This window comes from Juglans microcarpa x Juglans regia, chromosome 6D, assembly GCF_004785595.1.
Source record: "Juglans microcarpa x Juglans regia isolate MS1-56 chromosome 6D, Jm3101_v1.0, whole genome shotgun sequence".
NCBI lineage: Eukaryota > Viridiplantae > Streptophyta > Magnoliopsida > Fagales > Juglandaceae > Juglans > Juglans microcarpa x Juglans regia.
This window is the reverse complement of record NC_054604.1, coordinates 25,418,211-25,434,528: the sequence shown is the minus strand read 5'-3', so window position 1 is coordinate 25,434,528 and position 16,318 is coordinate 25,418,211. Positions and strand designations below refer to the sequence as shown.

The window sequence follows — 16,318 nt, the reverse complement described above, 5'->3', positions numbered from 1 at the left end:
TTCTAAAACTGAACCAGACCAGATCGGACCGAACCGAACCGGTTCATATATATATTATAATTATTTATATTGTATATTATTTTTTTATATAATATATAATTATATATAAAATAGTTTTGTATTATATGATAAATTACTAATTAGTATAATATTAAATTTAAAATCCTATATCACTATAGTCTATTGTATTAATAGTTATACTAATACTATATCACTATATATTATAATAAACTATAATATATCACAATAGTCTATAATATAATATATCACTATAATCTATGATGCAATTATAATATATATTAGTATTATATACTATAATATACTATTTTATATATTATATAATATAGTATATAATATATTAAAACCAAAAAATTGGACCGAACCGGTAAAACTGGAAGTACCAATTTATGGGGGTAACCGGTGCAGAATCGGTTTTTAAAAATGTAAAACCAGTGCATACCGATTCAATTCTAAATTTTGTCCAAAATCAGATCAAACCAGATCGGTTACACCCCTAATTGTGTGAATAGTGTGAACAATAAATTGTGTTTGATGCAAAAATTATCTTTTTGTCCTCAAGGTTTGTGTTTGATGAGCAAAATTATCTTTTTGTCCTTGAGGCTCTAAGAGTATTAGCAATGGTGTAGGCAAAGGCAAATGTAAAATTTATTTAAAATAAAATGTTTTGCCTTTTGCCTTTGTCATTCAAGAGAGATTCTCACATTGGATTATCCATCTATTAACCAAGATAATAATAAAATATTATTTTTTAATAATAATAATAATATATTTTTTCTAATTTTTTTTTCATATTTTGCAATTATACTCACCATATGTTAATTAATATGGTTATGTCCTGTGGAGCTTATGTCATTTTTATTGTTCCTTTTATCAGAATCATTTAATTGCGGCGTGCCTCTGTGACGGTGTCATTAATGTGGCGTGTTGTTCGGGTAGTGGTGCCATTAATGTGGCGAGATTCTCCGATTTGCTTTACTTTGCTGGTGTCTTCGGTGATCCGTTGATGTTCCTATGTCAGAAGATCAAAGGTTCTCCATCTTTCCTGTTCTACCCTATTCGAGTCCCCATGAACGAGGTGCGGCCAAGCGGTGTCAGGCCTATCCGTCTCTTTAGCCATCATTGTTTACTTTTCCTTGCAGGCGAGTGGCTTCGTGGGCAAGTTTGGGCCATGTGGCCGGGTATCGAGATGAAGCCCATTACTCTCGGACGAGCGCCCAGTGGGCTTATGAGTGAAGGGGAAACCCCCTTGTTCTCCACGGGAGGTAAGTTGTCCGGGCAGTCTACTACTGGACCCGCTCTCACCCTTTGACACTGCATGGAAGGGTAAGTTTTGGGTCAGGCTGGCGTTGAACCCACTCTTCGTCGTAACGGACGTCGAGGTAAGTTTTTCGGACCGCTGAGAGGTCTGGTCCTGGTCTCCCAAACGAGAAGGTTGAGCCTCCTGCTCACCTATCATCCTTCGTGGGGAGGTAGGCTGTTTGAACAATTTGGGACAGGACCCGCTCCCGCCCGTTGACATTGCAGGAAATGGTAAGTTTGGGTCAGCCTGGCGTTGATCCCACACTTCGTCGTGGCGGAGGTCAGGGTAAGTTTTTCTGGTAGCCTCGAGGTTGGACTCTCTCTCCATTGTCGGAGGGACAAGGTGGCCTTTGGCTCAACCTACCCTTTTGGCCCCGCGAGAGGTACGTTGTTTGGACAATCTGTAACTGGACCCTCTCTTGCCTGTTGATGCTCATGAGAAAGGTAAGTCTTTGTTTACGGGTGGCCGATGGCCGACCCGAACTCCTCTACAGGAGGGACGGAGCAACCTCTGGCGTGACTCCTCCCTTTGGTGTCCCGCGGGGAGGTAAACAGTTGATGAAGATTATGTTGATGGGAATTCTGTTGATATTACACTGATGGAGATTCTGTTATGTTCCTGAAACTCGATATTGAAACTCGATTAGGATTTGTAGTGTATGAATGAAAATATAAATTTACAATAATTAAGCTAGGTTTAGCAATAAAATTTTCGTAGGTGTTCGGCATTTTAGGGGTGCAGTAGCTCGTTTCCTTAGGAGTCTTGGAGTTTGTAGGAGCTCGGATGATTGGTAGCGGTGACCACTTAGGGGCCTTCCCATCCGGGGCCCAGCTTTCCCTTGTCTCACGTTGTTGTTCATGTTTCTTTAAGTACGAGGTCTTCGACTTTGAATGCTCTTGGACGCACTCGTTTGTTGAAATGTCGCTCAACCCTCCTTTTGTTTGCAACAGTTCTTACCTCTGTCTCCAGTTTGACTTCTTCCAGCAAATCAAGTTGTTCTTCTAACCGTCTGTCATTGGAGCCTTGTTCGAAGTGCTGAACCCTGTAAGTGGGGATCCTGATTTCCACTAGCGACATCACCTCGTGGCCAGTGAAAGGAATTTCCGGTGTTGATGTCTTGTCGACGTTGCAAAAGTTCAAAGTAGGTGCGGTGCCCTGTCCTAAAAAATCATGTCTTTCATTAAACAACAAGAATTTACAATATTCAAGTAGCGAATTACAAAATAAGGGAAGATGGAGCCTTCAGCCGGGGAGCTTTTACCTGCTCTGCCTTTGCCTCTGGGACCATGCACCCTCCCGCTCCCCCTCAAGCCTGACAAGACGAGTTGTAGACTAAAGCCTGCCATGGCTCCTCAAGCGGTGCATGCCTTGCTCTCTCTTGGAGGTGCCGTTCGGGGTGACCCCACTGTCTTTCTGCTTCAATTCTTGGACATAACATTCCCTCGCCAGGACTTGCTTGCCTCAAATTTCTCCCACTCCATGGTGGAGATCCTGAACTTCGGTGGCAAGGGCACAACCACCACTTCTTTTGTGTGGGTAGACCAGTATTTGTGAATAGTTGGTCCACCGACGATGATGTGCCCACTTTCTTTGCAATCTCTTCATATTTTCCTTTGAGATTGCGGAGCTCGTCTCGCATGTTCTTCCTTTTCTCCTTCACGTTTGCTCAAGCTCCCGCATTTCGGGACTCCATGTACTCGCTATTACTGGGCTACGCCTCTTCATTTTGTCCTTGTTGAGGTTTCCTAAGCTCCTCATTCTCCTTGCGAAGTTTTTGCACTTCGTCGGTCAACTTTGTTACCTAGTCCTCCATAGCTTTCAGTCTCGCCTCTATTGCAACTTCCTCTGTGTCCTTCCTGAGTTGTCTAGAATGGGTTTTTGCAGGCATACGAAATACACGCAAGATCTACAAAGATCCCATAGACGACGCCACTGTTAACGTCGTATTTCGTACGTCTTTAGGCCAGGTTCTAGCAACTCAGGTCTTCAAAGCTGGACCTACGAAAACGAAGAAGAAAGTAGTTGGGAGAGGGCGGCCTTGGGGCCAGGGAGTCTCCAATATCAAAGTTAGTAGAGTATTTTGGAAGTTTTTAAATAATGAGAGTCTAGACACCAAAGAGAGGAGAGCTTTTTCGTACTTAGAAATTGCTATTTATACCGAGAGTTTGGGGGGAACAGATTATGCCTGTCCCTATGGAACTTATGTCCTTTTTACTGTTCCTTTTATCAGAGTCATTTAAATGCGACATGCCTTTGCAACGGTGTTATTAATATGACGTGTTGCTCGGGTAGTGGTTCCATTAATGCTGTGTGGTTCTCCAATTTGCTTTACTCTGCTGGTATCTTTGGTGGTTCGTTAATGTTCCCATGTCAGAAGATCAAATGTTCTCTATCTTTCCCATTTTGCCCTGTACGTGTCCCCATGAGTGGGGTTCGGCCGAGTGACGTCAATCCTGTCTGTCCCATCAGCCATTATTGTTTACTTTTCCTTGCAAGCGAGTGGCTTCATGGGCAAGTTTGAGCCTTGAGACCAGGTATCAGAACAAAGTCCATCACTCTCGGTCGAGCGCCCAATGAGCTTATATGTGTGAGGGGAAAATCCCCTTACACCTCTAATGTTTTCTTATGGGTAAAATTATCTCTTTCTTCTTGAGGTTTGTGTTTGATGGGCTATCTTTTTGTCCATGAGGTTCTAAAATATTTTTGTTTGGCAGGCAAAATTAACAAGGTTTTCATTTAGATTATTGGTCTCTTTTTTCCTCATCTTTTTCTTACTGTCTATTTTTTCTTAATTAAATAGTACTATCTCTTAAATAAAATTATATTTTTACTTTTGAGATTTCTTTTGAAAAAATTATGTAAATTTGGTCATCCCCTCGTGCTATGAAATGCTTAGGATTAGATTCATGTGCGATTGTATTTAGGGATAACATCATATGGTATGAGTTATTTATAAATAAGACCATCTAATAATTTTTTTTATCTATTAATATCTACAAAAACGTGGTCCAATCATAAGGGTTAACGTATTAAAGAATTTCAAACTAATGTACTATTCTTGTGCCTTTTTGTTCAAAACATTCAACTTTTAAGATCTCATTCATATATACAAATAATGTAGACCTGGGCAGTATCGTAGCAAAAGAAAACTATACATGAGTTGGGAAGATCAATTTTATGAACAAAACAAATTCATCTTTGTAAAACAAGTTAACCATTTTCTTGATAGCTTGATCATGTGTGAAACAAATACATGCCCCCAACTAACAAATATTAAACTTTACAATGATTCTATATATGCCGATTGAATTGACTTGTTCAAAAACTACGTTTTGATCTACATATTTATCTTTGGTTTGCTACCTTTGCTACTACCAATTTGCTAATTATTTTTTAGAATTGACAAAACTTTAAACCACTTTCACATTATTTAGTTCATTATCATATTAAAAATTATTATTTTTCCTTGATGATTCACAGTCTTAATGATTAGTTCTAATTGATATGCATTTTAAATATTACATTTTTTTCATATAAAAAATGCAACAACACTTTCACGTAAACATACGTGCCTTGCACGGTCCGACCAACACATTGCATAAGAATTTAACCCTTATTTAAGTTGACCAACATATTGCTCAGAAATTCCGAGCATCACAGGAAAATAAATCTTACTCGGGATTACCAAGCAAGTCCAATTCAACGAACACATTGCTTGGTAATTCTAAGCATCACAAGAAAAATAAACCTTACTTGGGATAACCGAGTAAGACCATTTGGACCGACACATTGTTCGGTAATTCCGATTATCACAAGAAGATACCCCTTGCTTGAGATCACCGAGTGTAAGAATTTAGCCCTTACTCGGGATCACTGAGCAAGGCAACTCCAGTTGTCACATTGCTTGAAAATTTCGAGTATCTCAAGAAAATAATCTTTGCTCAAAATCACCAAGAAAATCCAGTCTGGCGAACACATTCTTCGAAAATTTTGAGCATCACAAGAAAACAACTCTTGTTTGGGATCACCGAACAATGCTATTTTGACTGACATACTACTCAGTTACACCATCTTCAATTGGGTATACGTGCTTTGCACGTGGAACCTTTACTAGTGTGTGTATATATACATATATATATATTTATTTATCTTGAAACGAAATAGCCAATCCTTTTCCAACATTTCAATTCTTCTTTTTAATTTTCATAACGTGTTTTTTCTCACTATATTATGAAGTGCATTTTATTAGACATGCCATTTGAGATTATAAGTGTATATTATTAAACAAACAAGGTTTAGAAAATACACACAATCCCATTAAATTATTACACCATTTGCAACAACTCTTAAAAAAAAAATTGCAATGTACCTTCATTCCCTTTAAAAGATCAAAATTACTCTTGGAATATTTTTGAAAAGACAATATAACTTATTATATTAAAGAAAAAGGAAAAATAGTGACCCAGCTGTCGTGGATTACCGGACAACATAACCAAGTATTCTTTTGGCTTGTTGTGAAGGGATTAAGCTCTTAATTAACCTTTATTTTTTGTTAAAAGAGGCAAAACTAATCAAGCTACTTTAAGATGGAGTCTTCTCACTTCCAAAACAATTTTTTTTTTTTTTTCTAACTAGACAGCCTTCCATCATATCTAAAAAGATGGAGGTCTAAAAGCCTGTGACCTGATTGACATAATATATTACAATTTTGTATATTGTAATGTAATGTATAAATAACAAATAATAAAATATGTAATAGATTGCATTATGATGCATGCATGGATGAATTTATGCATTTAGTATTTAGAACACATTATGCGTTCCAACTTATCTTTTTAAAAAAAAAATTTTGAAAAAATAAAGGCTTTTGTATAAAAAATAGTTATGGTTTGAAATTTTTTATGTTTTACTAATTGAGCTTAATTGAACTTTTAGAACACAAATATTAAGTGGTTCATAAACTTGACTTCTTAAAAAAAAAATAGTTAATAAAATAAAGACTTTTCAGAAGAAAAAAAAATGTGGGTACAATCCGGAATCCGGAATTCCGGGTTTTAAAAATCCGGATCCACACGGGTTCCGGCCTGGGTCTGAACCGGATCAATCCGGTTCGGGTTTTGGCCTGAATTTAAAATTCGGGTTCCGGTCCAGGTGTACCCAGGTTTCCGGGTTGAAACCCGGATGAACACCCTTACCATTTAGTTCGAAACCCCCTCCTGAAACTCAAAAAAAAAAAAAAAAAAAATCATACCCATAAACATGGATTTGTATTCCTCTGAACAAATATACACTCTAAAATGAAAAATAAAAACATGGTCCTTACCTTTTTTCCCAAAGCCAAACTTGCATTATTAAAAAGAAAGAAGAGGAAGGGTGGGACTCCCTACAAAGATTCCAATATATCAACTAGAATGTTTAAAAAGAAAAAACAAATAGCAATAATACTAATTAAATAGTATTAATCTCAGCAACCACCTAGTATAGGAGCTGTCCTAGCTAACTAATTTTAAGTCTACAAAAAATATTTTTTCTCAAAAAATGACAGATAATTTCATACAAAAGCTACACAACACGTCTATATGACATTCCATATACTAATAAAATGATAATTTCCCTAATTAGTAGCAAAAAATAGTTTATTATTATATGACTAGAAATTTTTTATAATAATTATTTAAAGTTGTGTCTTCCCAAAAAGAACAAATTCTAAAGGAAAAATTTAATTGGAAGCGATTTTACGTATTAATACGCGCACTCATTAAATATGATTGGTCAGAAAGTAAATTTTATTGAAAATAATACTAATTTGAATTTATAATATGAAGGCAACAATATTAATACGTTGATTAGTACGCAAACTTACTTGTACATAACAAAACTCAATTCTAAATAAGATAAAAGATACCAATTCCTTTGAAGTACATCCTGAAAAGAGATATTACCTTTTTTTTCCTTTAAATAAGTATTCAACAAAAAGAATTTTATTTAATAAAAAAATAGGAGAATGTAATAGAAGGACTTCTCTATTTTTTTATATAACAACTTCGTTCATAAGTAAACCAAATACATAATCTTTATAAACAACTTTACATACATGAAAAATTAAACTCGACAATTGACTGCAGCATCTACTAATGCCACTCTACTTGCCAGCAAAGTAGGAGGTTGCTGCCAACGTTAAAAAGTACAAAAACGTTATATACACAACTGACCAGTCAAGAGATGTGCCGTCTTATTGCCTTGTGCCGTCTTGTTGCCTTGTCTTCCACCGTGGAGAAAATGGGAGAAATTGAAATGCGACAACAAAGACTAAAGAGGCTTGTCTACTTAAACGTGACCATGATAACAGTTAAAAAATTGATATTTACAGTATAGTATATTAGTGTCGTATAATTTTTTTTAAAAAAATGAGTTAATATGAGATTTATATAAAAAAAATTAATTTTTTAATAGTAAATTTCTATATTTCTCAAAACGATTGCACGGTATTTACGTACTTCACGATAGTATATAACATTACTTATAACATGTAGGCCTCATTAGTTACATAAAAAAGATGAGATAATAAATCTGTAAATAATAGTGATTATATGAATAGTAGTGAAATAATCTGAATTAAGATTTTTATTAGGTTTTGGGAAATAAGTGAGAAAAAGTTAAATAAAAAATATTATAAAGTTAAAATATTATTATAATATTATTTTTTAATATTATTTTCGTTTTAAGATTTAAAAAGATCTTAATTATTTTTGTTTTGTTTTGTTTGAGAGTCTGAAAAAGTTATAATGATTAGTTTGAAAAAGTTGTAATTATTAATTTAAAGGACAATACTAGGGTGACTATCAAATGTGCCCACCAAATGTATACACTAGTACAAATGAGTTTATTTATTTATTTTTATTTTTCTTTAATCATTTTCTAGACATCCTTAACCATTAAAAAAATAAAAAATATATAAATTCATTAATAGTTACTTCCTTAACTATTAAAAAAAATAAAAATAAAAATATATAAGTGGGCACAGTTGGTGGACATATTTGATAGTCATACAATCATTTTCTTAGTTTGAAAGTGTTTGCCTTTTAGTGATATTTAAAAAAAAAAATGATATAAAATGAGATGAAAATTATTTCCAAATAACTTGGCCCCGTTTGGATTTAGAGTTGATCTCAACTCATCTCATTTTATCTAATCATTATAATTTTCTTAAGTTTTCACACAAGATCTAATAAACAATTCAATTTTTTCAAATCTTAAAATAATAATAATATTAAAAAATAATATTCTAACAATATTTTATTCGACTTTTAACTTTTATTTCAACTTACTATCTAAACTTTAGAAGCTATTTGGATAGTGAGATGAGATGAGATGATTTTAGATGAAAGTTAAAAATTTGAATAAAATATTATTAGAATATTATTTTTTAATATTATTATTGTTTTAGGATTTGAAAAATTTTAATTATTTATTATTTTGTGTGAAAATTTGAAAAAATTATAATGATTAGATAAGTTAAAAGTGTTTCTCAATCCAAACGATTCCTGATCTTGTTTACTTTTACAAAACTTTTCATCTCATTTAATCATTACAATTTTTTTAAATTCTTACACAAAATATAATAAATAATTCAATTTTTTTAAATACTAAAATAAAAATAATATTAAAAAATATACTAATAATATTTTATTTAAATTTAAATTTTTATTTTAAACAATCTCATTTTATTTACAAAAACAAACTAATCTAAAAAGAAAAATTACATATTAGGAATTTGGTGTCTCACGAGAAGGTCGCGTTTAAGCACGCGCTGAGGTGTGGCTGGAACAAGCACACCATATTAACTGGTTGAGTTTGGTAGACAAGGCAGAGAATTAACTCAAAGTAATGAAAACTAACCATGGTTAACAGTGTTAGAGTGTACTTTTCTGCTCCTCGTTCTATCACTCGTACACTCTCACGCACACGGTCATACACGCAGACCCTGATCGAGAGACTCAAGAGAATCAAATTCTTCTTTGAATAAAGACATCCCATCGCATTTTGTCCAGATTTTAGATATAAAAAAAGAAAACACTTCAACTTTGTACAAACTGGAAGGAAAAGAAAAGGTCCGCTAATGCCATTGTCACGAAGGTGAGAGAGAGAGAGAGAGAGAGAGAGAGAGAGAGAGAGAGTCTTTCTTTAGTGTCTTAACATCAACTGGGAGACACACTCCTCTTCCTAGGGTAAGTTCATTGTCTCGTTTACCACTATAGAGCTTTATCTTTCCGGTTTCTGCTTTTGTTTCATGTTGCATGCCCACTTTCTGCTGCTTTTTATCATCCTACTTGGTTCAAAGTATTGCTTCATCTTCTGCCGTCTTGCTTAGTTGACTCTCTCTTTTATTTTTCTCTGTAAAAAGCAAAGCCTATGCATTTGGAAATTTTGAACTATTTTGGATTAGACCATCTTAATATGGCTGCTTTTCCCGGGTTGGTGCGCGATTGGATTCGTAGGTAATTCTGTGTCTATTCAAATGATTTTTGTCAGATATAGCTTAATATGTTCATGTGTTTTCTGGGTTTTACTCAAATCTGGGTTGGTTGTCTGTTTATTATTTAATGGCTGATTGGACGATTTGTGATTTGATTTGCTTACTCACTAGAAAAAAAAAAATGATTTGATTTGCTTAAAGATTTGGAGAATTTCTGGGTATTTGTTTGGTTCTGCTTTGTCATCGGTTATTTTTTTTTCTTTTTTTGTAGAACTTGATTGTGAGGAATCGACGCAAGTACTCTTTGTACCCCCAGTAGATTAAAAGTTCTTTGTCCTCGGTATCATGGTTTCGAGGTCTTATTCTAACTTATTGGATCTTGCGTCCGGTGAATCCCCAACTTTTGGTCGTGAGAGGAGGAGGCTACCTCGAGTAGCAACTGTCGCTGGAGTGTTGTCCGAGCTAGATGATGATAACAGCAATAGTGTTGGCTCTGATGCTCCCTCATCCATCTCTCAGGATCGGATGATCATTGTGGGAAACCAGCTCCCACTTAAGTCGCATCGTAGCGATAATGGACAGTGGAGCTTCAGCTGGGATGATGACTCACTTCTTTTACAACTTAAAGATGGCCTTGGAGAAGATGTAGAAGTAATCTATATTGGCTGTCTTAAAGAAGAGATTCACCCGAACGAGCAAGATGATGTAGCTCAAACTTTGCTTGAGACTTACAAATGTGTACCAGCATTTATCACTCCTGAGGTTTTTAGTAAATTCTATCATGGGTTCTGTAAGCAACATTTATGGCCTTTATTTCACTACATGCTTCCTCTATCACCAGATCTTGGTGGTCGATTTGATCGGTGCCTTTGGCAAGCTTATGTATCTGTGAACAAGATATTTGCAGATAAAGTAATGGAAGTGATCAGTCCTGATGACGATTTTGTTTGGGTTCATGATTACCATTTGATGGTTTTGCCAACATTTTTGAGGAAGAGGTTCAATAGGGTGAAGCTTGGATTCTTCCTTCATACCCCATTCCCTTCATCTGAGATATACCGGACACTTCCTGTAAGAGATGAACTTCTGAGAGCCCTTTTAAACTCTGACCTCATCGGATTCCATACTTTTGATTATGCTAGGCACTTCCTCTCTTGTTGTGGTAGAATGCTTGGGCTTTCTTATCAATCTAAGCGCGGTTACATAGGACTCGAGTATTATGGTCGCACAGTAAGTATTAAAATCCTTCCTGTTGGGATTCATATAGGCCAGCTCCAATCTGTTCTGAATCTTCCTGGGACTGAATCTAAGGTTGCAGAGTTACGAGATCAATTTAGAGGTCGTACCGTTTTGCTTGGGGTTGATGACATGGACATTTTTAAAGGAATCAGCTTGAAACTTCTGGCCATGGAACAATTGCTCATACAACATCCTGATAAGAGGGGTAAAGTTGTTTTGGTTCAGATTGCAAACCCTGCAAGGGGCAGAGGCAAGGATGTACAGGAGGTCCAGTCTGAAACTACTGCCATGGTTAGCAGGATTAATGAGACATTTGGAAGGCAAGGATATAATCCAGTGGTCTTGATTGATACTCCACTTCAGTTTTATGAGCGAATTGCTTATTATGTAATTGCAGAGTGTTGTCTTGTTACAGCTGTGAGGGATGGGATGAATCTTATTCCCTATGAATATATTATATGTCGACAAGGAAATGAGAAACTAGATGCGACCTTAGGGCTAAACACATTGACCCCCAAAAAGAGCATGCTGGTGGTATCTGAATTTGTTGGGTGCTCCCCATCGTTAAGTGGTGCAATTCGGGTTAACCCTTGGAACATAGATTCTGTAGCGGAAGCTATGGATTCGGCCCTAACAGTCTCTGAGGCAGAAAAACAGTTAAGGCATGAGAAGCACCATAGGTATGTCAGTACACATGATGTTGCATATTGGGCGCGTAGCTTTTTACAAGATCTTGAAAGGGCATGTAGGGATCATGTGAGGAGGAGGTGCTGGGGAATCGGTTTTGGTTTAGGGTTTCGAGTAATTGCTTTGGATCCGAATTTCAGAAAGCTCTCAGTTGATCATATTGTTTCAGCCTATAAGAGGACTAAGAGCCGAGCAATTCTTCTAGATTATGATGGAGCTATGGTGCTGCCCGGTTCAATTAGTAACACTGCCAATACTGAAGCTGTTGGAACCTTAAAAAGCTTGTGCAGAGACCCCAAAAATGTTGTCTTCATTGTTAGTGGGAAGGACAGGAAGACTCTGGTGGAATGGTTTTCTTCTTGTGAAAAGATTGGGATTGCTGCTGAGCATGGTTATTTTTTGAGGTACACACTTCCTTCTCTCTCAAAAAGTGGATCTATGTGAAACTTATTGCTGCTCTTCGCAATGGTTGATATGATTTCGATGACTCTTAATCATCATCTTAGTTTTGGTTCTGAATGTCACATGGGCAAAGCGCATAAATGATGTAGAGCATATGCCTGAAAGTTCATTTGTTCAGTCACTGAATTTGCTAGTTTTCTTTGGAGAAAAAAGAGAGTATTCTACATTCCTTTAAACCTGTAAATGACTTGGATTAAGCCTAATTTGCACATTTTATTTTCAATATGCTAGCAATGTTTTGGTCCTGGATTTGGGTGATGGTTTTTAGTTATTGCAGATTTGGTGGCTGAGGTTTATTTTTTCTGTATTTCAGAAAATGGATTAAATGATGGTAGGATATTGCTTACATGTATTTACTTGTGTTACTTAAATTTGGATTTCTAAACATCAACCTCTAAGTATGTTTTCATTAGCTCAATGTCTTAAAATTCTATTCAGGTTCAGGAAAACTTCTTAAACGTGAAAAATAGGTTTCTGTCAGTGAATTAAAAAACTAAACCTGGCTAACTTGTCTATTTAATTTAATCATTTTCTAATATTATGAGTTACTGGGTCTGTTTTATTTGGTGTTTGTTATTGGTCAACATAATTGTTTTAGCGTTGGTGCAGAGTGCCAAACCTACCTTGGTTTGAGTTTTATATATATATATATATATATATATTTATTTATGCTACGTTGTTTAGGCTTTTTTTTTTTTTTTTTTTTTTTTTTTGAGAGTGTGAGAATGTAGTTTTTACTCTACCTAACTACAAATAAAGAGAGGATTTTGTTACCTTTACCTTAACAATGTTGTTTTACTTATATATTGGTTGATTGGTTTTAATTTTATGGTAATGTGCTTCCGTTTTTCTTGTTAAATTACCAAAGGATGACAGGTCCATCAGTCAACCCATTTTCAGATGCAATTCTCTTTTAAAAAATATTTGAAAACAGAAACAAATGCCAAATTTTTTGTGGTATTCAATTTGATTGTCATTCTCTTACAGACCAAATCATGAGGAGGACTGGGAAACTTGTGTTTCTGTGCCAGATTTTGACTGGAAACAGATTGCTGAGCCTGTAATGCAATTATACACTGAAACCACTGATGGTTCTACCATAGAGACCAAAGAGAGTGCTCTTGTTTGGAATTACCAGTTTGCAGATCCAGATTTTGGCTCGTGCCAGGCTAAGGAGCTTCTTGATCACCTGGAAAGTGTTCTTACCAATGAGCCAGTTTCTGTCAAGAGTGGTCAGCACATAGTCGAGGTTAAACCTCAGGTTAGTGGTACAGTTCTGCTTTTCTCAAATCAATCTCTAATGAGGTGTGCCAAGGTCGAATAACAGCATAATTGGGTGTATACATGAATTTCCATTTTCTTGCTTTCATTAATGCCTTAAAACTCTCCTTACTGTTAAGGTTAATAGTGTTTTCATCGCATTGTTTTTTGTAATTCTTTGGATCTCTAGTTTTCATAAAGAATAGCCTAGTTAAGACGAAGAAATAGAAATAAGAAAATCATGAATATCTAGGCCATTGAAATTAACGGCTTGGTTCTCTAGTTTTCATAAAGAATAGCCTAGTTAAGACGAAGAAATAGAAACAAGAAAATCATGAAGATCTAGGCCATTGAAATTAATGGCTTTAGTCCATAGAAATAAAGTATTAACAAAGAACAATCTAATCTTCTCTAGTGACTGCTTCCTGTTTTGAAAATTCCTATAATTGGTAGAAAAGCGCGGACTGTGAATTTCCTGTTCTTAGAGGGGCACCAAAAAATCTTCAACTCCCCCCAACAAACAAGTGGAGTACACTAGGTCAAAGAATTCCGAAAAAGCGTTAATTTCCCAATCTATTGCATCTCTGAGGAATGTAACATTCCATTGGGGAATACCATTGGAGATGATTAAGGTCCTGTTTGGATTGAGAGTTGAGATGAGATGAGATGAAAGTTAAACATTGAATACAATATTATTAGAATATTATTTTTTAATATTATTATTGTTTTAGGATTTGAAAAAGTTGAATTGTTTATTATATTTTGTGTGGAAATTTAGAAAAGTTGTAATGATGAGATGGGATGAGTTGAGATCACTTCTCAATCCAAACGGAGCCTAATAGGTCTACAATCGAGGCTTCTTTCATTCTTGCTATACAATAAACTTGTGGATAAGTTTCCTTGAGTGCCCCATCATACATCATGCAAAAATTTAATTTTGGATCCATCACCCACTGCAAAGCGGATATTTCTTGAATATGGATCCCAACCTCTTCTTATATGCTTCCATAGCCCCACTCCATAAGGCCCACTCAACTTATTGGAACACCATCCTCCCCGTTCTTCCCCATATTTCAATTCGATGACAATTCTCTACAAAGCTCCCCGTTTTTGGTACCTCCATAGCCATTTGCCAAGCAAGGCTTTGTTGAAAGATTGCAAGTTCCGAATACCCAATCCTCATTCTAAACACATCATCCCATAATGCCCTGACAACCTCACAGTGTAGAAACAGAAGTCCATAGTCAAGATCTTGCCCGAAGAAGCTGTCCAAGTGAAAAATACCTGTGAGTGGTCTGTCCTTAACATTAATTCTTCTTCATCACCATCATAATGATGATGATGATGATCATCATCATTTTCTTCTTCATTTCCTTACACTACATCATCATTGTCAACATGGTCTGCAAATCTAATTCAGTAATGATTTTCTTGCATTTTTAGAATGACCAACCTTTGCAATCAAAGTTACCATTTACTCATCAAAAGAAAAAAACATGTTTGTTGGAAGGTATAATAAGACAATTCATAGTGCGGTTCATAAATTAGTATAACGTAGAATAAAGAGATTTTTTATAAGTAATATAACCTAGAATAAAGAGTTAATAATGAATTATGCTGTTCATAAATTAGTATAAACTAAAATAAAGAATTAATAATGATTTATTACTTATAAACAAAAAAATTTAGTATAACCTAGAAGACTAGAAGTTGTAGTTATCTGTGGGACCTCTATTTTCTGATCAAATTTGCCCAATTGCTTGACTATTTTTGGGATTCATTTTTTTATTTTCCTTTTGAGATTTGAATAATAAAAAAGGAAAATAAGTCTCCTCTAAATTGAAAAACTTAGTCTGCTTATAAAGAAAAACAAGTTCTCAAAATGTGATCCATATCTCTGATCACTACAGGGTGTTAATAAAGGTATTATAGCAGAATATCTCCTCTCAACAATGCGACAGAAGGGAATGCTTCCAGATTTTGTTCTCTGTATTGGGGATGACAGGTCAGATGAGGACATGTTTGAGGTGATAATGAGTGCGAAGGATTCTCTATCCCCAGTTGCTGAAGTTTTTGCTTGCACTGTTGGCCGGAAACCCAGCAAGGCCAAGTACTACTTGGAAGACACAACTGAGATTTTGAGAATGCTGCAGGGCCTCGCCAATGCTTCAGATCAGGCTAATAGAAATGCTCCTGCTGCATCTCAGCGGGTGATTTTTGCAGAGAATAAATAGTCTTCTCTCTCTAGGGAGAGCCCTTTCATAATCGATGTGGGGTTCACTTGTGCGAAATTTCTCAACTGGTATCATTTTTCTGGTCGGGGTCAAGCTTGGTGTATTGGAGGTGTACATGCTTTTCTGCCACATTGCAAAATTACAAAGTTGTTTCTACTGTCCGTGGATAAATGGTACCTATTATTTGTTTCTCCATGTCATGCTATTGGTTTGATTGTATGTTGGTATTTGTGATTCTTTGGCTGGGGTTAGTGTGATAGGCTAGCAAACTTGGATCTCTCTGGGGCCTATGCCATAGCCTGTAAAAATCATTTCACCAGGGTCGAAGAGTTTACTGAATAAGGCTCGGGGGAGTTAGAGGCAGCTACACTAACGAATTACACAATAAACTTGTTATGGTCAGATTTTACTTAATTAGAAGTAAGTATTTTTAGATATCTACATTCACCCTTAAACTTTGATGTGTTCTTTTCATATCTTGACTTGCGATGTGGATATTTTTCTGAAAAAAAAATTCTATGATTTCAGTCGGACAAGTTCATATGTCATATTTTAAGTAGCTTTATAAGGCAACTATTTAAATGAAAAACTAGTTGACGTGTGGCATACTTACCTACCATTTGGTGTGACTGAGGATGA

The 16,318-nt window shown here is 35.5% G+C and overlaps 1 protein-coding gene across 2 annotated transcripts; it reads left to right on the top strand.

The window, feature by feature from the left end:
- Positions 1 to 9,281: 9,281 nt before the first annotated feature.
- LOC121234368 (alpha,alpha-trehalose-phosphate synthase [UDP-forming] 5-like) lies at positions 9,282 to 16,116 on the top strand. 2 transcript variants are annotated; one of them, XM_041130289.1, is made up of 4 exons: positions 9,282 to 9,549; positions 10,069 to 12,127; positions 13,173 to 13,446; positions 15,356 to 16,116. In XM_041130289.1, exons 2-4 carry the CDS (start codon positions 10,143 to 10,145, stop codon positions 15,677 to 15,679), a joined length of 2,583 nt encoding a protein of 860 aa, XP_040986223.1. In that variant the 5' UTR covers positions 9,282 to 9,549; positions 10,069 to 10,142; the 3' UTR covers positions 15,680 to 16,116. The 2 variants fall into 2 exon arrangements, with proteins under 2 accessions (XP_040986223.1, XP_040986224.1); XM_041130290.1 differs by lacking the exon at positions 9,282 to 9,549 and adding an exon at positions 9,578 to 9,819.
- The last annotated feature ends 202 nt before the right edge of the window (positions 16,117 to 16,318 follow it).

Coding starts and splice junctions, on each gene's coding strand:
- LOC121234368 (XM_041130289.1), top strand. CDS start 10,143: ATGGTTTCGAGGTCTTATTCTAACTTATTGGATCTTGCGTCCGGTGAA. Junction 12,128..13,172: donor GAGCATGGTTATTTTTTGAG/GTACACACTTCC, acceptor ATTCTCTTACAG/ACCAAATCATGAGGAGGACT. Junction 13,447..15,355: donor TAGTCGAGGTTAAACCTCAG/GTTAGTGGTACA, acceptor TGATCACTACAG/GGTGTTAATAAAGGTATTAT.